The sequence below is a fragment of the Erithacus rubecula genome (assembly GCF_903797595.1).
Source record: "Erithacus rubecula genome assembly, chromosome: 9".
Classification (NCBI taxonomy): Eukaryota; Metazoa; Chordata; class Aves; order Passeriformes; family Muscicapidae; genus Erithacus; species Erithacus rubecula.
In genome coordinates, this window is record NC_136660.1 from 22,258,870 (window position 1) to 22,283,585 (window position 24,716).

At 38.7% G+C, this 24,716-nt stretch overlaps 1 protein-coding gene across 13 annotated transcripts in view; it reads right to left on the minus strand.

Annotated features, from left to right (window-relative positions):
* BTRC (beta-transducin repeat containing E3 ubiquitin protein ligase) overlaps positions 1-24,716 on the minus strand; it is a 119,487-nt gene that overhangs the window by 76,220 nt on the left and 18,551 nt on the right. For 6 of the 13 annotated variants that reach the window (XM_079312431.1, XM_079312434.1, XM_079312425.1 and 3 more), the window contains one exon: positions 15,854-15,961. The exons of the other annotated variants lie outside the window; for them this stretch is intronic. In XM_079312431.1, coding sequence (XP_079168557.1) covers positions 15,854-15,961 — 108 coding nt within the window. The remainder of the gene's footprint in view (positions 1-15,853; positions 15,962-24,716) is intronic. 13 annotated transcript variants of the gene reach the window in all.

The following is a 24,716-nucleotide window of genomic DNA, read 5'->3' on the forward strand; positions in this document are numbered from 1 at the left end:
AGTAGAGTAAATGTTCCAAGGGCAAACTGGATGCCAGACATAGCTGTCTCAGTATTTCTGCTGCCACATTAAAATAGATGCTTTAGCACACACCAGTGAAATAGTGCATTTTTCCTTTTCCAGTGCAAACTGTTGATATGACCTGACCCTCAAGCTCCTAAGTGCATTGAATGAACACAGCATTTTATCAGAAATTGAAAATAACTGACATCCTTTTTCATGTTCCTGGAAGTGTCCCTGTGCTGCACTTGGTCCTCCTCACCAAGGACAGAAGGGGACTCTCTCAGCCAAGAGGGAGCCACTGAATAAAGAGGTACATCAGCATTCTGTCTGCAGACTGGTGCTGTATGAAAATAAAAGGAGGCAGAAGGCCTGTTTAACCCCTGCCCAGCCCTGGGTTAAGTCTGTCAATCAGGGTACACTGTTCTTCCCTCCCAATTCAAGCCAGCAGCCTGACAGAAGTCAGGATGCTCCTCTTGTTTAGGAGGGGGGATTTGGGAGAAAGAGGGTCTTGCTCTAAGATGCTGTAAAGTTAGTTGACTTGTAGAAAACAGGACAAAGCATCATCAGGTAAAAGTATGGAGAAATTAGCTGTAATTGCCTAATGCTGATGTCAGCCAGAGAGGACTGAAAAGAGAGATATGTGTGGAAATAAGTGCCAGTCTAAGACCAGAGGCACACAGAAGCCTTATGTTCCCTTTCCAATAACCTCTGTAAGTGATAGATGAGTCCAAGCCCATTGTTATCGTTAAGGGACTGTCAGCATCCTCATTTTATAAATGCTGTCTGTCAGTTTATAAATATCTCAGCCATTTCAAACAGTGCTAGGATGAATCCTGGCATAGCCAGTGTCAGCCTGAAGCAGTATTACTGTTTAAAAAAAAATAAGTGTCTAAGATACACTAGAAACATGCAAGGATACCTTCTCCTTTTTCTCCTATCATGAGGCCCAAAACATTCAAATTCACATTTATTTGGCTGGTCACTACAATATATAAAACCAGTCCTTAGGATTGGTAATGTTCTTTGAGAAGAACAAGTAGAAAGCTGCAAGTTTGAAGGCAATTCTCTGCTGTTCAGTAGATAAAACAAAAATGACAGCTATAACACACAGGGAGATCCACAGCAATGAAAATGCAGAGATAAGTATCAGACTCCATTCCTCCTCGGCATTTGCTGCTCTGAACATTCACTGAGATTACATCCTTTTAGAGAACACCATAAATTGCAATGGGAAGGCACAAGGGGGTAACTTCAGCCTGGAATGAAACAGACAAAGTTTCCCAGCTCTTACAAGTTTAAAGTTAGATGGTACTTTTGAAAGGGGTTTTGGCTGAGCATTAGAATGATGGAAGGAGAGGGCAGAGGATCTGCAGCCTGCCTTCCACTGACTGATAATGGAAAAAGAAAGGGAATAAACTAAAAAGGCCTTCCAGTTCAGTACCTGCTTTACAGACAGGCATGCACATGGTCCCTTGTGTTTATTATACCTATTATCTTTTATTTGCACAAAATCATGGCACTTTTGTTCCCTCCAACACATTTATAAATGCCCCGTGATGAAGACTTCACCCTCACCTGCAACATTACTAATTTGAAATTCACACCCAAGCAGTAGCTGAGCTGCTATACTTTAATTATAACTTACTTAACTATACAGAACTTAACTATAATTTTCTATAACTTAAATTCTTAAAACTGAAGTTCTGACAGCAATGAAAATGGGAAGTACAACACCACACCTCTGACCAGACACATACATACATGTTCACACAAGTCCTAATTTGGCCTGCCTCCACACTAGCACTGATGATGAAAACAAATGTTTCAACAATTAGGACAAAATTTGGTTTTCCATCTGGAGAATGGATTCTTCATGATTTTCTTTATGTTTCATTCAAATCAATAATTGGAAAAGTATACATTTTCAAAGCAACAAGACTTGATAAAAGAATTTCATAACATAAAGAAAAGCTTCTTATGACATTGTTTAACTTAGTAATTACTGGTTGGCTATAAAGGGTACTTTAATGGGATGGGAAGTCAGCACAGTAGATTCAGTTTAACATTAAAATACCAAAAACCAGCAAATATAAAAAAAAAATAGCAAAGATCTGATGAACAGATGCATTTCTAAGAGCAAAAATCCAGTTGTAGCGGAAAAAACCTCACCACCACCCCCTCCCCCTAAATACAGATGCTGGGAACAAGTCATTTAGGGGAATTTAAAAAGCTAGCTTCACTTCATCCACATTTTTCAAAAAAGAGAGAGAGAGATAGAGAGAGAGAGAATATGGCTAATGAGAACAGGCTTTCCATGTTTCCCAGGAAGCAGCCCTGCTTAACAGTTCTGTTCTGTGAATTTAAGAGAGTCAGCAGTGGCAAATTTGTTTTTAATATTCAAGCTTTCAAGCCTTGCAAGCTAGTTGGCCAATGGCCCTTTCTATTCCAATGTTTGTTGGTGCCTTATTTACACACACATTACATCCGGAGAGCCTTTGAATATAATTTCACGTGGATTAAGGGAAGAACATTTGCTTCTGCTAATCAGGACATCTGGTTATTTTTGTAACTCACAGACATCTGCATTAGGCAGTTTGACTTCCCCATTCCTCATAACAAGGTTAGGGCTTAAGAAGCCTCAAGGACCTCTAGTTGAATTTTATTATTTGCATTTCCTCACAGCCGGGCTGTTTTGGAATTTCCCTTCCTAAATAGCACAAATTGATCAGCACCTCCACAGGTACACATGTTTTTATAGCTCGCACTTTCTATGCATGATTTTATAGCGTACATCTTGTACTCCAGAATTTTATGTAGTTCAAAGCTATCTACATCTTTTTAAGGAACAGAAAGCACATATTCCCAAAAAGCATGGCTGAAAACACCCAATTAACCTTATGATACACATAATACGGGTATACTTTCAAACATTCAACCAGATCACCTATGTAAGACTGGTGTCAGGACTTGTTCTGAACTTTATTATCTCTGTGCTTTGCTTTCCTTCTTCCTACTGACTTACCCTTGTACATCTGCTCCTCACATTGAACAAAACAATATTCTTCCTTTTCTATTCTTCAGGGCAACATTAAAAATTTCTCCCCTCTTTTGAATTCATGTTAAAATTCCTTTATAACAGTCTCAGCTGGGGTTAAGTTTTTCTGCGACACTGCTGAATTGTGCCACACATACTTCAGGAAGAAGGATTTTGCATGCAACAGAAGCCTTTTAGAGAAGAGCTGAATCAATCCAGGCTTGGCTCTCACTTCTTTGTTGCTTTCATTTTGCTACATTCCTTCCACAAAAATTCATTTTCAACACTCATCCCAGAGTGTAAAAGTACTAAAGTTTGAAATGATACACTCTTATTCACAGTTCACAGCATTGTTCCCTCCCATGCTCATGAATTGTAGGCTTTTATCAGTGATTTTGTATGCTGGAATAAGATCTTTTCTTGATTTCTTTCCCCTACATGTAGGGTGGGGGGAAAGCACAAAGTCAGCTTTTACAGGCTTGGAATATAAGCCAACATTCAAAATACATGTCAAAAACGTATTTCTAGTATTAACAAGAGCCAACAGACCCAGGGAGAGTTTTAAAAAACTTTTTATTTATTAAAATTCTCTGGATACAGTTTAACTTTCTTTGTACAGTATTTATTACAGCTTCATCTGCATAGGAGCTCCAAGTGCTCTTAGAAACCGGTTGTAAAAGTGTCTAGTTTTGCTGCAGACAGGCTGGAGATAAATCCCCACAGACTGATGTCTAAAGAGAAGGTATTTGTTTATTGCAGTGCTGGTGGTGAGGGGGGTATCTCCACCTAACTCACCCACCTTTGTCAAGTGCTATGGTGCATTTATACAGTAAGTATTGCTTAGTACCACTGTGTCACTACAACATCACCACATACACACCAGAACTAATTTACTATGATCTTGTGGTTATAAATAATTCTTCTGCACTGCACCTGTGTCTCCCCAGTTCAGGGGTCATCAGGGGTCTTTGATGAAGGCTTCCAAGCTCTTCTTCACATCTGAACTTCTCAACTTTGTCTTCAAAGCATGTGCAGTTATTGTGTTCCTTGGTCTGTCTGGTCTTAACTGGCCTAAATTCTTTGTTTTCTGGCTAATTTGCTTTGCACTTGCAAATTTTTCATTAGTGCTAATAGTTATCTATCTCTAAAGCTATCCACCTGGCAAATTTTTCTCTTCCTTTTTTTTTTTTTTTTTTTTGTTCAGCATTAAGCCATTACATTGAATAAAAGGTTACTTATATCAGCTTATAGAGGTATTAGAGTTATGATTATATATGTTATATAGATATATAAAAAGTCATTATTTAGGCTATATTAATATCAGGTTATATAGATATATCAGGTCATATTTATATTTTATAACTCAAGCTATAGAAGCACCTTGTAACTTTGATCTAAGTTATATAGGCATCATCCTTCTTCAAGCATTATTTTCTAACTTTTTAACTAGTTCTCTCAAAGAACCAATGCTGTCTCACTGGACTGACTATAAAACCCCTTTCCCTCTCATCCCTGGTTATCACCTACACTTATTATTATAATTTTCTGTTTCCAAAACCACTCATTCTGAGCTTTCCTGTCAAACAGACAAAATATCTCCACTTGTCATCACATCCCTTCCTCAGAGCCTGTGGCACTCATTCCCAAATACCTAAATCAACCACACCATCCTCATCTTGCTGATACTGTTTTATACTTTACTTGTTGTTTTCCCTTCCTATTTTTTATTGCAGAAAAAGGGGAAATGAGATACGAAACAAAGGAATGAAGCACAAGTTGTCTATTCAAAGTAAAAATTACATCACAGGGGAACAAAAGTTTTTAACTTTTTAGGCACAGTTTCTCCACTAAAGCAGCTCACTTGTAAATAAATGCCTATTCAATGATCTCACTGCAGTGTCAGACTGATGGGAATTCACAACAGACTGTCTACACCACCCAGTGTGGAGACACCCAGATCTTTGTCTTAGACAGTGTGAGCCAGGTGACCCTGTAGCCAAAGCTACTTGATTCCCAGTCTGGAACAGCTTCAAAGTACCTATGGAGTCACCATGGAGCAGTCTGGATGACACAGCTCCACCTCCCCAGTGTGCCTCACAGTAGTAATTAGTCCATACAAGTCAGTCTTTGGTGCTTTTTCCAGCTTCCAAAGCTACATTTATTACAAGAAGCATCAATTCTATGAGGCAAATTTAGTTAGCTTCCAATATAGGGTGTGTTTATCTCCATACAGTGCTGTTGAAAAACCTTATTGCTGATATGAAAAAAAGGTGTGATTGTAATTTTTTTACTTAATGTGATTGAACAATCTTCAAATAAAAGAATTAAAAGTTACAGATTAGGCATTACACATTATAATGCTTTGCTAGCAAGCACTGCAGCCTTTTAACAGCTGCCACCCAAGAAATGAACACTTGGGTTCTCCTAATTTGGCTAATTTAAATGTGGCAACACAACAGCCCCTCGTGCAACATTTAAATTTAACATCTCACTACTAGGTTCTACCATTATAAAATAATTCCAACTTTAAACCACCATTTTCTTCAACTAGAACAAGGAGTTACAAAGTATTATTTATTATTTCATTGTGCTGGGTAAGAAAGTAGAGTTGGATATGCTTTGGAGACCATCAAACAGGGTGAGTAGCCAAGCAACCAAAGAAGGAAAGATAAAGATCTACATAGGTTCTCACCTTCAGATACCTTGGGGCTGGCAAACATTTTGTTCCTGTAGGAAATTATACAGCTCTAGACCACCACCTATTTGAGATCCAGTACGTGCAGCTTCTTTGCTACAACATGAATGGCTTATTAAACCTACAGCATATCTGTTTTATTTAACTTCTTGGTGGAAAGGGGCCAGGAAAACAAAATGTACTTAAATGCTGAATTTTTTTTCCAGGCTGAATGCCTTTCATCCAGTAAGACATTCAAACCAGTGACCCAGCAAATGGATTGAAAAAGCAATCTTCCGTCTCAGTGCCACATTATCATTCCTATTCAGTATTCTCGGTGAGATATCTCAATCAGCTGGATGTGTGTGTAAGTGACAGCGCAGCCCATTGCTGGGTTAATTAAACATTTGACTTTAACACCCTCCCCATCATTAAGCAAATAAAAACAGATAATTCAAACTGCACTTCATCCACAGGGTACACAACATACATGTCAAAATTAAGAGAGTCCAAGGCCCTCAGGGAGTTCTACTCGGGGAGGTAATCAGTTTAAATCTTATCTGGTTTATCAATTATTCTATTGATTAAAGCAGGGTGATTATACAAAACTCCCTCTTGCCACATGGGATACATGTAAGCAGAGCAGGACAACACACAGAGGCTCAAAAACGATTTAAAGAAAATACAGACAGATGAATAACAGTCTATTAGTACATGCCAGCAATCCGTAAATGAAAAACCTGGTACTTCTTCTAAGCAAGTGAATTAAGTCCTTCCAAATTAGAGTGTCAATGCTTTTATCTCATCTGCTTTAAAATCAGATATATATGTTGAAAGGACCACACTTCTTCATTTTAAACAGGCAATTTTTTGCCTGAAATATGTTTTAGTGATACAGTCCCAGAACATAATAACAAAGACACCAGAAATTCCAGACTTTTGAAAGGCATACTTATCTACCGCTAAAAAAAGTGAATGGAAAGGGCATTCTCTGTATTTTCACTCTCCCACATACATACATGGCATAGCCAAAAGTAGAATGTTATATTTTAACAATTTAAGTGTGACAGGTCAACTCAGGCTAAAAAAAGAATTGTGCTGTGGAGCTGTGAAGGTTTTCTGCCTTTGCAGCCCTCCAAAGTGAGACATTAGAGCAGTGAGAGCTGCCACTGCCAGATACTCCTCATTTTCAACATGCCCTCACAGAACCACAGTGATCCTTATACCAACCCTCTTGCATACAGTCACACTACTCAAAGCAATTCCAGTTACTTAATTTTTGTTTCCAGGTGAGGACCTCTTTCTCTTCACATGCCTGTTTGTGTCCTGAGTTGAGGATCACAGTCCCACTGCCACCATCTTCTAGTAATATTATATTTCAAGTTTTATCTTATCCTAAACTGTACTGTACAAGATCTTGCCCTACATATACAAAACAGGAACCTTTTAAAAAAAACCACTGAAGGCTACTGCAAACAATTGGAATTTATTTCCAAAAGCTCCCTCAAAGCAATAATTAGCAGCAAAAAAAGAGCTCAGCTTTAAACCAGGGCCTTTTTTCCCCTATAGTATCTCCTACAATCTGCTTCATAATAGCCATACTGGTAGCACAAATTAGTCACCTAATCACATCTCAGCTCCTAACCAGGACACAGGGTATGAACCACATCAGCCAAAACACCAATAAGACAGAGAGCCCCAACACCTCACCAGCCAGTGTTGTTGGAGTTGCAGTCACAGGAATTTTAAGAACAAGGACAGCTAAAAAGCAGGCCTGAGGTGTGTTCTTGCCCTTCACCTTCACGAGGGGATTATGTGCCACTCCACCCTGGCATTGTGTGTGCATCCAACCATACTTCAGCCTCTTCTTTGTAGATCCCTCTTCTTTGGTGGAAGCAAACCAGAAGCCTGCATTAGCATGCTGTATTTTGCTCTCACCACTAGAAATACTGAGGGTGCTATTTGTAATTGTATTCTTTTAAGAGGTTTGTTCTCTGCAGCTGTTTTCTGCTTGCAGTGTATTTTGTGTAATCAGCACATCATCATAAATACATTGGCTGTTCCCCCGAGGGAAGCTGTCACTGTTTAATTTACAGAACAACCTGGCCAATGTGAATTCTAACACTACAGCACTATGGCAAGAAGTTACCACACTCGGAAAAACAGGTTTCTATGAATTTTTATATCAAGAGCTGGTCCCAGGACAATTTAGTTTCTAGAAATAGATTGATTTTAAAAGCATTCTATACAATGGATGGAATAGATTCTTTCCCATTTACAGCCTCTTAAGGCAGCACCAAATTCACACTCACATTATTTTAAAGGTGACACTCTCACCATGATCATCTTCCCTTCTGATTTTCACCAAAAGAAGGCACTGGATACAAGTGTGTTATCCTACACACTAATTTTGTGTGGTGTGTTTGGGTTTTTTTAATGAACAATCACCACAACATCCACATTTAAAGTTTTTCTTCATTTGCACAGGGGAATGTACTGTGTTGCAAGGTCAAATGTTATTACCTACATCAAAGGGTCGCTGCACAGTTTATTACTCTGAAGGTGTGATAGAAGAGCAAGGTATATTCCTGAAAAGAGTAGAAGCGTATGCAGCTTTATTGGCTGAATGAAGAGTTGCTTCCTTTGTTTGCTGGATATATGGTTGTATTTTGAGAGAATAAATCCCAGGGATTTTTTTGTAGAAGGTAAGCAAAAGGCAATGGTTGATCTTGTTATTACAGGCATAATTTAGAAAATTCCACAATAGTACTAAATTATATTGGTAGTCATTTAAAATCTAGACATGAGCCCTAAATAAATATTTGGTATAATCAATGAGTTCCTTGGATATTTTATTCACAATGGCTACTAGAAGCAGTCTACCTGACTACTTAGAAAGGGAGCCAAGAAGACTGACAACCTGATTTTTTTAATACCTATACACACACATGCATATATTTATATGTGTATACATAAAAATAAAATGTTAGAGAGAAACAACTATAAACATAAATAAAATCAGAAAAACAGAATTCCCAAAATATAAACTTCTTTGGGAATTCTCCTCAAAAAGCACCAAAACCTGTTTCACATATTTAACAAAATATTTGCATTTTATTTTAGGGGGCAGCTGGTTGTTAAATAACTTTCAGTATAACTGAAAATTCCTAAAACTTCTGTGTTTAGCAGCAATTTTGCAAATTCTTTGCAGTTTAGCACCACCAGAAACAGGGCAAGTATATAAACATCTTAAAAAAGAATCATGCATATCACAGAATATTAGTTATGTATTTTCACAAGGAGAGTTTAATTTTACTTAGTTTGCAGAGTACTCCAGCAAATTATTTTTATTTCAAATGAAACAAAATATAAGAAACCATTAAAGCAAAACAAATACCATCTTCTCTCTGATATGGTTTAAATTTATGAGAATGATCTACCAAACACAGATAAAATTGAGTGAAAAGAGCTGAGATTTTATGGAAAAGTGAGTCATCTGGTTAGGAAAGAGAGTATCTGAGTATTTTTACATGCTCTGCAAATAACAGCCAACAGAAAGCAGAGGAAATAAGAAGAAACCCACCCAAGACAGTATAGCACAGTACTTCTTCAAGCTATGAATTTTAAGATTTAGCAAGTCAATTTCTATTGAGAGTGTCTGGATTCATTCCCTGAAATTTTGCATGTCTTCACCTTATTTCAAAGAAGAAATATTTCATTTTCTTCTCCTTATACAAAATTATTCATAACTATCCGCATATTTCCTAAGAGTGACCGAATTCTAACATTGGCTTAAATTCAGATGCTGGATAAGAAAGTATTTCATGGTTTCTCCAAATTTGTGATAAAATTCCACATTTGCATTTTTAAATTAAAATTATAGGCGTTATCTCTTTGCCAGTTGTGCACAGATAGGTACAATCTGATCTTGTGCCGCCGGCTCCTGCTGAAGCCCTCATTGCCATCGAATCCAAAGCGATAACGGCGCGATTGGCAGGGACTGGGCTGATCTAAGCGCGCTGGAGCATGGTGCGAGGGGGCTGCGGCGCACCCTCCGCGCCTGCTTTCCCCACGGAAAGGGACAGAGCCGCGGAGTTTGGGGCGCAGCGGGAGCCGCGGGCTGTTGAGGCGCCGCAGCCGCGGCGGGCCCGCGGTGCAGTTCCGGGCGCGGCCGGGGGAGCGCAGCACAGTCCGCGCCATGGCCCGGCCCCCGCCCCGCGCCGCGCACAGCCCCTTCTAATTCAATTAGCGCAGCCTGCAACTCCAGAAAAGAGTAATTCAATTAGTGCATTGTGGAGCTCCACAATACCTCCAAGCAGATGTTCGCAATCCTGAGGAACCGGAGCTAGCTTTAAAGATACCTGTATGCCTCCAACGCGGAGCTGCATATGCCGTTTGTCACTACGGCTTTACACACCTTCCTGACTCCTAACGAGGGAGGAAGGAAAACTCGGATGAGTTTTGTTTCATTTTTTATACCAAACAGCCAAACTGGTGCTGGTGTGCTAGAAATCTTGCCCTCACCTTAGCGGGAAAAGCACATTAGTAGTAACCGGACCATCACTACTGAGGCTGAAGGAGGGCATCTTGTAGCTAAGATGCCATTTAAATTAATCATTGTGCTGGCCACACTCGGGTAGTATTTCTCAGTGACATTGTCACACTTCTTGATACACAGATTAAAGAACTTGGAACTTTCTAGGATCAATGTGGGTGCAGAACAAATGCCGATTTCTGTTACTAAATGTAATTACTCAATGTAATTAGAAATTAGCAAAATGCTACAAAAAAACCAACCGAACCCATCCTACTGATCCACAAAGATTTCTTTCTAGTCCCCTTTAATTGTTGCTACCTGAAAGGAGGAAAATACCTCTTCCTGCTGCTACAACCCGAGATCTCACAGCACACCCTGGCAACTTCCTGAGTTTGGTGGGCACCCCAGCATCACTCAGCCTCTGCACACATTTCACTGCCAGCCAGACAAGGTCATCAGATTTAAAGAGAGGGATAAATCCTAAATATGTTTAAGAAAACTCTTCTGTAGTCACTGGGAACTTTATTTAAAGAAATCTCCAGCCAGGCTAACATCGTGGTCTTTCTACAGTGAAGCTCCCAATAATCTGAGCTACAAATGTGGCTGGAGTCAAAATCAAAGATTACATGATTTGGCTTCATTTCTGCTCTTTCTTATATTGTCTCTCATGCCTTTATAATTGCTCCTGCCAGGTGGTAAAATGAGGAAAACCAGAAAAGACTGCTGCTGAACACCTCCAACAAGAAACTTTGCTTAAAAAACCAGGTGTCACACTGTGGCAGTTCAATATTTCATAGCCAATACAAGGAATGTGCAACAGCACTGCAACTTTAAATCTTTGCCTCCTGTGTCAGTCTATCTCCTCTCATTGTAATGCCAAAGGGAACAGCAATCAGAGTGGAGATGTTCAACGTGATAGAGGTCAGGACACCAGTGGATCAACGTACCAGAAACACGACCTTGTTTATTTTTTTCCCCAGTATTATTGTTTACAGGGTGCTTTGCTCATGTACCTTGTGGTTCTTAGCTAAAAGATGAAATTACAGCCCAGGATGAAGCGCTCAGGCACACATCCAATTTGTGTTTCCATCTCAGAAAACAAAAAGCTTCTGAGGCCCTCGGGCTGCCATTCAAACTTGGAGAGGCTGACATTTTTAACAGCATGAACCAGAGACTGGCAGAGGAATGATCTAATGCATTTCTGACTTGTCAATCAAAGATCTCACCTCTGCTGTCTTGTAAACAGTTGGGGGCCACCTAACTACATCCACAACCAGGGCAGAGCCTGCTGCCAGCCGGGGGGTGCTGGAGCCACATGCTCTGGCTATTAGTCACCAAAATTAGGATTCTGCTTTAGAGGTGCACTGTAAACAGCCCCCGGGCAGGTTTCACACAGCCACTGGCAGAGTGAGAGGGGTGAATACAAAGCAGGCTTAGTGTCTCCATGCTGATGGAGTCTATGACTGGACACCCCATATCTTTCCCAATTAGAGACAGAAGTATGCACACCAGCAAACACTGCTCCAAAGCCAAACAATTTCCTTCAAATGTAATTCTCACAAACGTGTTTCTGAGCATGCAGTTTGTCCACCCCAAGACTCTAGCTCTAACCTCCTGTATAACCAGAAATTATGTACTACTACTCACATTTACACTGTATTTCCAGCAAAAAATGTCAACTTCTAACACAAAAGCGCACGGACAGGTTGAAGGACATTTACAGACACAACTGTTTCTACCAATACACTGGCAATGCTTCTTTAACAAATATTCCACTTTGTAACACAAAATTATAAACTGTAAAAGTAATTTGAAAAATAAGTTCATATCTGTTTCACAGAGACAAGAGACTTCCATCACTGCACACCTTTGACATTTTTTGCATTTTCACGTTTCTGCAAAAGTAATCTCGGTCCACAGAGGTCATATCCACACTGCCCAGCCTCAAGTACACTCCTTTTTGCTTCAGTCTGCCTAGCACATTACACCCATGTCTTCCTCCCAGGACAGAGCTCTTAGCCCAGACTAAGGAAGTCTCACACACACATGCCCACTTCTGCAAAACCAAGCAGAAGCTTGTCCCTTCACCTGACAAACTCTGATGTGTAGTTCTTTATGACCATGATCTTCAGCTAAAACAAAACACAAACTTCTGACATTCCATAGAGACATTTCTGTACTCAACAAGATGCTGCCACCTCCACCACAAAAGTTAATCCTCCTTTGATTACTAGAGCCTATTACAGAAACAAAAGTTTCAGATTTGGCAAAATAAAGCTGACAAGACAACTCTGTTCTTCTCCACCCGTGCCTAGTTCCAGACAAAGGTAGTAAAAGCATGGTTCTTGTCCCAAGAAGTTTACAATCTAAACAAGAGTTGGAACTTGTGTTGGCTGCGAATTAGATAAAAGGGAAGAGGTGGACTGCTCTCTGTGATTATGGTGATACATAAAGTCTGGCAAGACTTGTAAAATTCCTCTTCAAGCCTCCTCATTTATACAACAGCCTAAGCCTACAGAAATGAATTCAAGGAAATACTTTGGTCTTCTGCAAACCTGGAAGGATTAATACAATCATTTCCTTGGCACACTTGATGGTTGTGATTGTGAATTTGAATTTTCAAAGAGCTGCAGCTATGAAAAGCAACATAAATAGAGCCTTGTGAGTATGAATCGCAAAATATTTTAACAGGGAAAGTAATTATCCTCACATGGAAAATGTCATGAAAACAGACACTTGTTGGTACATCTAGAAACTTACAAAGCACAAATTTCTAAGAAAAGACAGTATATTCTGCATTATTTATTTTCTATTATTAGGAGAATCTACATGCAACCTTATTTTCAGTTGCTTTGCAGAATAACAGTACCGTAAAAACTGGCATCCAAGACACTGTGAAAATGGAACAGCTGACCTTTTTCTTGTGTTAAAATAACCTCTTTGACCACTTCCCACAGTGCCTTATAGGAGTTCATGTCCCAGTTTGCTATCTTCCACCATGATTGCTATGAATTTCAGCTACGCAGCAGACTGTCAGTTGCAAAGCCCTTTGAGATAAAAGATGTAAAAAAGAACTGTTTCTAGTTCCTTATTCCCCTATTCATGGGTTTAGCCTTAAAGCCTTTCCCACTGCAGGATGTTTGCCTAAAAACAGGGCTGAGGAACCAGAAGATTCTGTTTTCACCTAAGTGTCTCCAGTAATAAAAACACAAAGAAGAAAAATGAAGTTACCTGACATATTAATAGAATTATCTCTAAATCGACTACCTGCCAATGCTTCCCATGAGGAGTCAGCAAGACTTTAACTGAGCTATTCAAAAAGAGCATCTTTCCACATTTCTGTCTGAGCATCTGAAGGCAGGCATGTAAATAACTAGACAAATTCAGCAGTGACTAAGTAGCCTTCCAGATGGCATCTTCTCTTTTGCCACAAGCAAAGAACATTGATATGCTTCTCCAGTTACTTCAAGCTTTCTACAGAAAAAAAGAAAGTAACTTAATATGAGAAAATTCACTGGGCTACAAGAAAGTCTTTAATGCTTTCCCAAAGATTTGATACCAAAAAAAAGCATTAAAGAATGATGAAATACTGCAACACCATCGCTTCAAGCAGGCTCCAACCACTCCCTTCTGCACTGGAAAATGCTGAAGCCGTGCCTCAGAGGGGAGTTTTCTTCAAACCATGCAAGCTAATGAGGATCAGTCAGAGCCCATTGAAAAAAATTGATGGAAATGAGGATGACTCAATGCTGCAGAAGCTGTTGCTGTCAACGTGGTTTCTCTCTCGATTGGCAGTAAATGTGTTCCTCAACACAGCAGTCGGAGTTCAGTGAAGAGTACCAGTCCACCATTTCAGATAGCAAGTGACATACTTCCCCAATTCCCACAGTCACTAAATACACATGGAAATGTCTCTCAAAATCTGCAGAAATGTGAGTGCCAGTCCTACCAGTCTCCCAACACAATGAATGGTTGTGCAGCTAACTCAGTTGACCCCAAATATCAGTGCATTGCATTTGCAGAACAATTATTGTTCATATCTATCATTAGCAAGGACATCTTAAGCTAAAATAAATTAATTTCTCTTTCCCTTTGTAATATATGCCTATTTTAAGTAATCAAAAATAATTCAAGTACAAAGGAAGAAATCTCAATCTGAGTTTATAAATTACTTTCCATATATTGCTAAGGTTAAGGAGATCTGAGATTTATTCAACAGCCAAAAGCACAAAAATTAGGCCCATCCGATTTAGTCAAATTATGCAAATCAGGATTAGGATCCTAAACTCTGCCTGTTGTCTCTAGAGTCCTCTTAGACTAATAAAAAGTCGTGTTTCCCCCTCCCCCCAGAGAAAGCTCCACTAAAAGCTTGGTTCAGCAAAGGAGGTCTGGCAGGACACCTTCCAGAGTCCATCAGTGCTACTGCTGTGTCAGCAAAACAGTTGCAGCAAAATCATGCAAGACACTTAAGCCTCCTCTGGGACTAAGAGGATTATTTCCACAGCACTATCCTAACTCTGAGAGCAAGAAGTAAAACTTAAAATAATCTTTGCATGCTTTCCTTTAGAGGTGCATGATGAACTTACCCCAAAACAAGTGAAAATTTCACAAAGATTCTGGCCTATTATTTAATCTGGTTTTGAAAGATGCTGGTAAATAAAACTCTCTGCCAAAGGTTAGGCCAGCAGTAGCATAATCCAGCAGCATAAACCTTGAACTAAACATTCATGTTATGATAAACTCAAATAAACGTGCTTTCTACAGAGACATTCCTAAAGTCCCTCAGTCACTGAAGTTCATACAACACCTGAGTTTCCAAAGTGAATATAACATCTCTGGAGCCCAGTCTCTGCTGTTATGCCCATATGTCATCAAAAATGCCTGCAGTGATCTTGAGAGCTTTGTCTAGGATTCTTGATGGTCACCCAGCACTCGTCTTACTCTCTACCCATGGGAGAATGGCTGCATTTTTTAAGATTCACTGGTCGCCCAAAAGGTCTGAACAAACTTGTTTGGCAGAAAACTGACTCATGACAGAAGAGAAAAGCCTGAATCTAACAAATCAGAGATCAAAGGGTAAAAGAAAAAAAGTAAGGTTTCCTTTATTGCCTTTTGTCTGACAGCTTACTTGGACAATATTTTTCTATAGTCAAAATGTCCAGATTCCTGCTAACAAAGCTGCAGTAAAGAATTGCTGGCATCAATTATCTTCATGGCAATGAACTCACCCTCTCAGTCCTTTAAGTGGCACACAAAAAATTTAGATAGGAGGGGAATTGCAAATAGCCAGAATGGCCAGATTTGAGACTGTGTAATGGATGTGGTTTGCCAGATATAATTAAGTGGTATCTTTTTGACACAATTTAAAGCCAATGAAAAAGATGATGGTATCAGGCCAATTTAGATAAAATAATTATATCAAGGTAAATGGAAATGCCCCAGCTGCCTTGAATCTACACAAGATGGGTTAAAATACCAGAGATCAGAATGACAGAGGAGAGGCATAGAGTGTGAACCAGAATAAATAGAGGTCAAGCAGGCAAGTAAAGGAGATGCACACGCACACACAGATGGAGAGAAAAGGAGTGGGAGAGACAGAAAGTACCTGGAAAGCTGGGAGTGCGCCAGTCCCTGGGTTATACAGGCATCGCAGCGAGGGCATGCTGTCCGCCAGGCTGGAGCAGCCCAGCCACAGAGATCTGGGCATAGAGCACTGCAGAGAAAGGACAACTATGAGATGGGACTGTGTGAGACAGGATGGCACAGATTACAGGAACTTTAAGGCTTAGCCAAATGGCATCAACACAACTGCTCTTTAAGAGAGCACTAACTGCTGAAGCATCTTTTCCTTGAGAGAAGCCTTACGATGTCATAGTAGCAAGAAAAAAGCCTATGGATCAAGAAAGTAAATTTTGATTAATTTCTCACAACAATGTGTTGAATTTTCCCAGTAATAAAAAGTTTCTTTCCAATTAATCAGACCTCGTCCATCCATGGCAATGCTCCAGGCAGAACACAAGGCAAGCAATTTTGCAAGGAAAGCAGAAAAGTAAATTACAACTTTAAGTGTAATACTTGTAGGGAAAGAAAAGGGTTGTGTTTTGTCTGTAAATGAGCTAAAAGGAAAAACCTATGATCCAAGGTGAATAGGAATTTAGTGACACTTTATAAGAGTTTCCTGCTTCTGCTTGCCTTGTTGTTTGTTAAATAAAATACAATTGTTATAATAAATTGATTCAGTTCCTACAAACAGAAGTACAAAAAAGGAGCCAAAGCAGCCAATCAAGGAAAATACTAGCCATTTTGATAGTTAAAGCCATTACCCCTTGAAATAGAGAGCTGCTTATTCATTTTACACCACTACTATTAAATTTAGGGATGCATTATGATAGCAATTGCTTTTACCAGACACAGAGTTTTTGATGCCATAAGCACTACTGCATTTGTCTAATTACTGGCAAGGCAGGAAAAAACAAGTGTATTTTAAACTGGCAGATAGCCATGAAAACTGAAGGATGTGATAGATTAGCTGCTAGAGATTTTAAATCCTCATACTCTTCTTTTTTGCAATCCTGCCCCCGCTTTTTTTTTATAGAGGGGGAGGGGATGGGAGGAAATTTGAGTGGAAAGGGCAGCTGGAATGGGTATGAAATGACAGCTGCCTTCTGAGCCACCGTTTCTTCCTGCTCTTGAGAGGGCTAGAAATCCTTGCACAATCTTGCACTAAATGAGAGTATGTAAGAGCAACATAACCCATCTTTGAATGAGCAGAAAGGTGATCACCAACATCCATAATCTGGTCCTGTGCAGACAGACACAGAGATTAACCTTGTCTGTCACCACATTCTTTGCTGTACTTTGTTGCAATTTACACTGCTGTTCCAGAAATAGTATTTAGAGACTGCTGGGGAATATAACCTGTAGAAATGTTCTCAATAGAAATTTATGGTACCTTAAAATATATTCCTCACTGCAATTCCATTTTAAAAAACCCAACCAAAAAAAGTGTTCCCTTTACAAGGATACTGAAACTCAAGAATTTGAATACATCGTAGTAATACATATCACATTAATTTGTATGTAATGCCCCCAAAGCTAAAAAAAAATTACAGCCATAGTATTGTAACAGGCTACAAAAGTGAGCCATACTTCCTTGTCCACCATTCTAACCTCCCAAACACTCCCACATATAAAAAGCCTTCCAAAATGCCAGCAATCTTTTCTTTGCAATCTAATATGTATCATTGCAGCTACTGAAAGCTGCTGTGACAATAACTTTAAAAAAAAAAATCATACATGAAATGGATTTCCATGGTCAAACATTTCACCAGCTTTATTTATTTAAATCAAAGTTGTTTATTATTCTCCAAGAAACGTCAGAGTAACAGGAAATTCACTACATGGTGCTTCTGATGATGCAGAATAAATTCACTAGGTAAGCATCAGCTGCTCACCAATACCCATCCCAGGATTCATAACATAATACAAAATAAATACGGGATGATTTTTTTTTCCATACAGCATTATCCAAGACTTGTAGCTATCATTTATTCCATATTCTCAAGCTTTTCCATCCCTTGGGCTGGCTCAAGTTTTCATGCTGTGATAATGAACTCAAAGAGCTGATTGCCATTAAAACTGACTGACAAGTAAAGAAAAGAAGTTACTTTAAATATTTGTACTGACTGAAGCATGGAAAGACAGAGGCAGGAAAAATGAGAAGCACTCTGTCACTGGAAAGGCAAGCTTAAGTTGACTCAAGGTTTAGGTGAGATTACAGCTCAAGTCAGTCATTACAACCTGCAGGTAGGGCACTCTATTGTGCCAGGGAACTTACAAGGCAATGAAATGTCTTCCTCTATAATTGCCACAATAACAAAGGAAAGCATTGAAGGGCTATTCTGCAGAGCTCTCTGTCCAACAGAGGATATCATTCCTCACCCATGCACTCCTGCCACTTAGTATTGTTCCAGAGTTATGAAGTACGAAGTAAAAAACTACCAAAATACCTGAGACAATTTCTGAATCTGTTTCAGTATATGACAAAATCTAAATTAGTGATACAGTTATGTTACCTATCTTATAAATATAAGCATGAAGTTGCAGAGTGTGGAAGGAAATGTCATTCCCGTACTTGCCTTTTACCTATTGAAGGAAGCAGAGACACTAAATTACTGCTGGTGACTGAAAGAGGCTTATTCACAAGCCTGAACAAAAGGCCCCAGGTGCTTCAATAGAAACAGCTTGTGTGTAAATCAGATGAGTGACCCAACAGAACAACTTCATTTAGAGGCTGATCTCTGAAAAATCCCAACAGCCTCTATCCCCATGCACTGAGCAAGCCACGTGTCAAACACTCACTTTTGTACTGTCAGCTCCACAAACAAGGGACTGGCCTCAGTGTTCATGACTTGAAAGCTGACTGACAAAATCCACTCCTGAACTCAAGTCAATCTACATTGATTCATCAAAACAAAGATACAGAGGCACAGTGTTTGATCTAGAGCCAAATGGGAATGCTGGTATTGCTTGCTAAGTGCTGGGCCAGGATGCAGCAATCTCTTTACTCTCCTAACTCCCAACTGCATTAATACTTCAGATGTCTGCACAACTTTCAGACCCAGAGATGCAAAGCTTTTTATTTAGAAAAGCTAAGCATCTTTAATACACATTGAGTGGCATAAAATAGGGAATTACTTGATGAAAAACCCAATTTCTTTTTCCAATTGATTTTAAAATCCCACTCCCTGAACTCTGAAATGTATTTTCCCACTAAATAAATACAGGGAGAACAGTTTCAAACAAGACCAGCATCCTCCTTCTGACAAAGGCTGGTTCCACCTGCTCCATTGGTGATTAAAATGGGTTTGCCTTACTTTGAATTAAAATAGGCTAGAAGCATTCACAGCCACTGCCTGAACTGAGTGGACAGTAACCATGAGCTGAAGGGAAGATGTATTTTAACCTATTCAATTATTCTTGTAATTATATTGCAAGAACATTTCTTGACTACATCAGATGCTCTGCCTCTAATAGTCTACCCTCTCTTCCAATTATCTGATGTCCTAAAGACAAATTTCAATACACACTCAATGGCTAAATTTTTGCCAGTGCTAAAAATTGGTTATTTACTTTATTTGCTACTACATTACAAGATTATACATTACCATTTCAGACTGGGTTTTTCTTATCAAATTTGTTCTCTTCTAGTCCTTCAGCAAATACAATATACCAGGGGTAACTAACACAGTTTTAGCAAATTGTGTTACAGGTCAGAAATATATCACCTTGTCCTGTAAAACTAAGTGGCTCTACACGGGGAAAAAATAGTTCTTGGACTACTAAATTCACAACTATAGTGCACAGGTAAGAAAGCATAAACTGACTATACTGAGCTCACTGTAAAACAAGAGTGACCAAAAGAAAATCAAACAATAGTTGAAGGAGATTTTCTCTATAGTAATTTTAGAGAAATTAATTAGATAGTAGTACAGATTACTGTCTCTAATTGTGGCACATTTTGAAATAGTGAGGTATTACCTGTTACACCACATGAACCTTATACTGAACTTTATGATAACCTGTGCAATTAAAACAACTTTGATCTACAGGCAGCCTAATCTACTTTTGTACATCTTCACAAGTTAGTGACAATTCTAAAGAGAAAACCAATTTTCTCCCCAAGGGCTGGTGTTTGTGTACTGTACATAAGATTAATTTCAGATGCTAACCACATCTACTTCAGTCCTTCCCTAGTTCAGAATTATTCCCCTTCTGGTACAGCATCCAGTGCTTTATGCAGGTGAACTCTAAAGATAAGACAAAAACAATTTCAAACTCTTACAAAAACCAAGACATGAAGGGAAAAGAGGTCCTAGAAATTCCACCACCCAAACTGGAGCAGATAGAACACAAGGGATGCTCTGAAGGGTATTAGAAGCATGTAAACCAGACATAAGCTTGATGTGAGGAGACAGATCAGCACTTCAGAAAGCAAATATGGGATGGCTGGCAAGAACAATTCTCCCTGAAAGTCTCTTTCACACTACTGTTTCCTGCATACCCTATAAAACCTAATTCTCAGGAAATGTGCCTAAGGAATATTAATCCTTTATCAAACACATGCTCACATATTACTGGGATTCCTAATATTCAGAATTATTTTTATCACACATCACAAAAAATAGGAGAACAAACCTCAATACCTTTCAATCTCACTCAGTTCCTCCTGTACTTTTTTTGGTCACATACTTAACTAAGCCAAGGCCAAAAATATAACATACATCACTTTCACATTGTATTCAGTCTGCACTATTCCTGTCACCACAGAATGCAACACATTGCATGAAACATATCAGATAAGGCAGCTGCTATTTACATTACAAATGTCGGTCTCATGAAACTTAATAACAATTTCAGAAATTTACTTCTGGTTAAAAAATTATTTTTCATCCTTTCTCTGGTCCACTTCTCATTCTTTTAACCTCCCACATACCTTTTCATTTTTATGTGTATCTCTTATTTTTCCCTCTATTGTTCTGAGAGGTGTTTTCTGATTAAATATATATAAGTATTAAAAAATATATATATTCCCACTGCATCTTGTATACTTTCACAATTAAAAAATCTGTCATATATATTTCATTTTTTAGCTTTGGTAGCTCTTATTATCTGAAAAAAAGAGTATATAATACCACTTCCAAAAAAAAGCTGCCAAATCAGAATGAGAATATTATTTTATTATTTATTTTAATAAATTTTGTGGGGCATAGTTTTTGTTCTTTCTCTCTATCCCAACAATGGATGCAAGGCATACTAAATACATAATTACATGAGAGAGCCACACAGCTTTCAAAGCAGCCATTCAAGTGAATTGTGTAAATAATATGCCTTTAAAAACCCTAACATATGAATACAGATTTACCAGTTATGAAGTAGTTATATACCTGTGAGACAAGAATATGCATTTAAAAAAAATTCTGCCCAATTATGAACTTACCAAAGAGACTAGCATGTCTCAGAGCAAATTAATACTTTTGTAACTTTTGGAGAAAGTTTTTTGCCTGTTTTCATTTGAAAATGAGAATAACATTAAAGGCTGTAAGTCTTAATTAAGACCAAAAACAAATAGTCAAAGCCATGCAGTTAAAATGTGCACCTCCTTGCATCCCAGACCAGTTTTCCACACTTATAACCAGAAAACTCTGACTTTGTCACTGGTAGTTTTTTTTATAGTCTTTCCACAGTAAGAAAATTTATTTATAAAAATAAAGAGGCAACTGCAGTAATCCTTGGAGTGTGACCATGAGAAGGATCTTGCAGAGCTCAACCAGCCCACCAACTGTCAGGTCTTCTAGCTGCACATATTGCACCAGAATCGTGAAGGGCCAGATGTGGTTGCTGTCACAACCAGTGCTCTGCACAACTCCTCATCTTCTATTACATTCAGACACCTCAGTCACATTTCCACAAGTGTGTATGGGGATGACTCCAAGTGGTTTGTGCTCCTGTTTTGCTATAACAAAAGCTGAGCTATCTCAATAAATGCCCTTGGACCATTTTTCACAAACTGCCAATAAAGCAAACCAACATTTCACTTTGGGAGAGATGAGCATATGTTTCTGGGACAACCAGGCTCTGACTTCCGAACAATTAGATCCTACAAATCAGAGGCTGAAACATGCCACTAGGATTCAATTATAACGTTCTTCCTAAATTCCAAACATAGGTAATACTGGACTTCTTACCCTGGTACAGATCACTGACTTCAGTGCAGCAGTTTTCCCTTTCACCCTCAGGCTATTACTACATTCTGCCAGCTTTGCTGTGCACACAGAGCTCCTAGTGCTGTAAAAGGCTCCTTCTCCTTCAGCCACCCACTTTGCGTGTAATTGCTCAGTAAATTTTCCTTAACATACGTATTATGCAAACACTTCTCTAATCTTCTGGTAACTCCCTAGCTAACAGTAACTTTTTACAAGATATTCCAGTTCACCAACTACTTTTAAATATCAAAGATAAGGCACACGGTATTCAGATTATCCAAATAATAACTTACCTGAGTGGGATCTGGGAGGATCAAATCACAGTTTTTAGGTAAATGTGAAGAAATCTTTTCCCTAAAGAGAAGTAACTGGAGCTCAACCTCTGTGATTTCAAGTCAACAGAAATTACCTGCCCCAGCAAGGGGCCAACTTCCATCTATAAGGTGCACAAGATCCTCATTTGCCAAGCGCATGAGGGAACTTGTATGGATCATATCTGAACACGACAATAACTAATATTTTCATAATTATAGCTCTTTAATGCATGAAGCTGATAAATACAAACCAGTGTAGCTGCAGAGCTTTACCATTCAGGTGCCATGTTCTTCTTTAAGGAGCAAAACTTGCAGAGACTTGTGTGTGCTTCTTTAAACAACACCAAACTTACTAAGAGCAATCTCACCAAGGTCTAAAGCATGAAACTATGTTAAGGCTTAAAATGGAAATCTTACAAGACCAAGTGCACTTGGCTGTTTGGCAAGCAAGCAAACACAGTTGCTACTAAGGTCCATTATGTCAGATGATCTTAGGAGTATCATCCAAATGGAATGATTCTATAATTCTGTGTCTAAAGCCCGATCAATTCCAAACAATTCCTCATGAGTTTGGGTACAGTAACACAGCATCCTAAGGAATGTGTTGAAACCTCTTCATCTTGGAACATTTCTAGAACTTCTCTCTATTTTCATGTCACAAACTGCAGAGAAAAAACGTATACTGGTGAAGAGATGATTTTTCTCTCATCTTAAGCTTTATTTAATTCCATAAAATCTCTCAGAGTTATTGTTATGCACCTACCACACAAAAGTGTTTCAAGGATAACTGATATGCCTGCATAGCACTTTCAGGACATAATGTACTATATGAGTGCCAAGTATTAATAAATGAACTGCAGAAAGAAATCCTATTTCAACTTTCCACCCAAGGAGTTAGTATCTGAATTTTAAAAAGCATATGGATCCACTGAAAATAGATGTTTTAGCAGTTAAGTAAAAGATGCTAAATGACAAAATTACAAAACCAAAATATATCCAGAATAATTTCATTTTTCTCTCAGCAAAGTGCAATTCTAGCAGAAGAATCCTGGTTTCACCACAGTCCTGGTTTTTACACTCTCTTTTCCAGCTGACTTGACTGAAGTGCAGGCCATTAATATCTGAAGTGCCTTGTTTTGATTATACTGGCCTTTGCTGGTACCAATCTAGTTAAGGTATCACCAAGAATTTCCAGCATAAAACACATTTACAGGTTTATAACTTGGCTTTAAAAATTGTACTACAAAAAGACAGTGGGAGGCAGAAAGGCTCAGATGAGTGCATTACATTATGTATCCTACATGATGCATACTTGCTCACAATGCTATGAAAAAGGGAGGCATTAACTCTGAATTACCATGTTTCAGAAGCTACCTAAAATGATACTTTTACTTCCTGGTTTATGTAATCAAAATTATGTTTTCTAAGTGTTTTGCCTAATGAGCTATTCTTGCCCAGTTACCTAGTTTGTCTTAAATTACAGAAAGTGTCCATATAATACAGGAATTAAAATGACATGTCTATTAACTGTATTTATACACAAGCATTTCCTCCCTTTCTCCCTTCAGAAGGCAATTGTGGCCTGTCTCCAAAGGGTCAGGCATCTAGGTGATGGGATGTTACAAACTGCTAGCAAGTCACAAGCTTAAATGAAGATCAAGGCTGAATAAAACAACTGTATCTTCTACAAAAAGATAAACACTTCAACAGGAAAGAGCTAGAGTAAAGGGAACAATGCAGGTTACACAAAATGCCAATCTTAAAGCAACATGTATTTCTGGCCACTGGTATTGTATTTCCTCTAACCCACATAAGAACACAATACAATTCTCCATTGCAGCACAGCAACATTAAATATAAAACCTGCCATTAAAGGGCAGAGGGTAATGACATCAGTGTGGGCAACCCATGCTCAGGTGGTGTTCAACTATTACCTCCAGTTTAAGAAGGCTGAAAATACGCAAATGCAGTCAGCACTGGTTTTAGATAAAATTGTCAGTTTTATGGATATTTATAGTATGTGTCCAGTCTTGCAGCACTCCATTTTCTTCCACCTCATCTGCAATATAAACTGCTTTTAGTCCACATTAATATAATATGTTACTGGGATACTTCTCACATTCTGTATAAGTCAGGCAGCAGATCAATACTCAGCCATGCTGAGGAAAAAAAAATCATTAAGTTAGGATCCTGTTAAAAACACAGACATCAGGAGAATAAACCTGATGCACAGCCCCCATTCCATCTGGATGCATAAGTAGATTATGCTTTTACATACATCAAAAGTGGCTTTCTTCTCAATACATAGTTTCAAGGAATCCTACAGGTAGTACCTTTGACAGATATCCTATATCAAATCAAACCCACCTCAAAAAAATTTAACCTCATG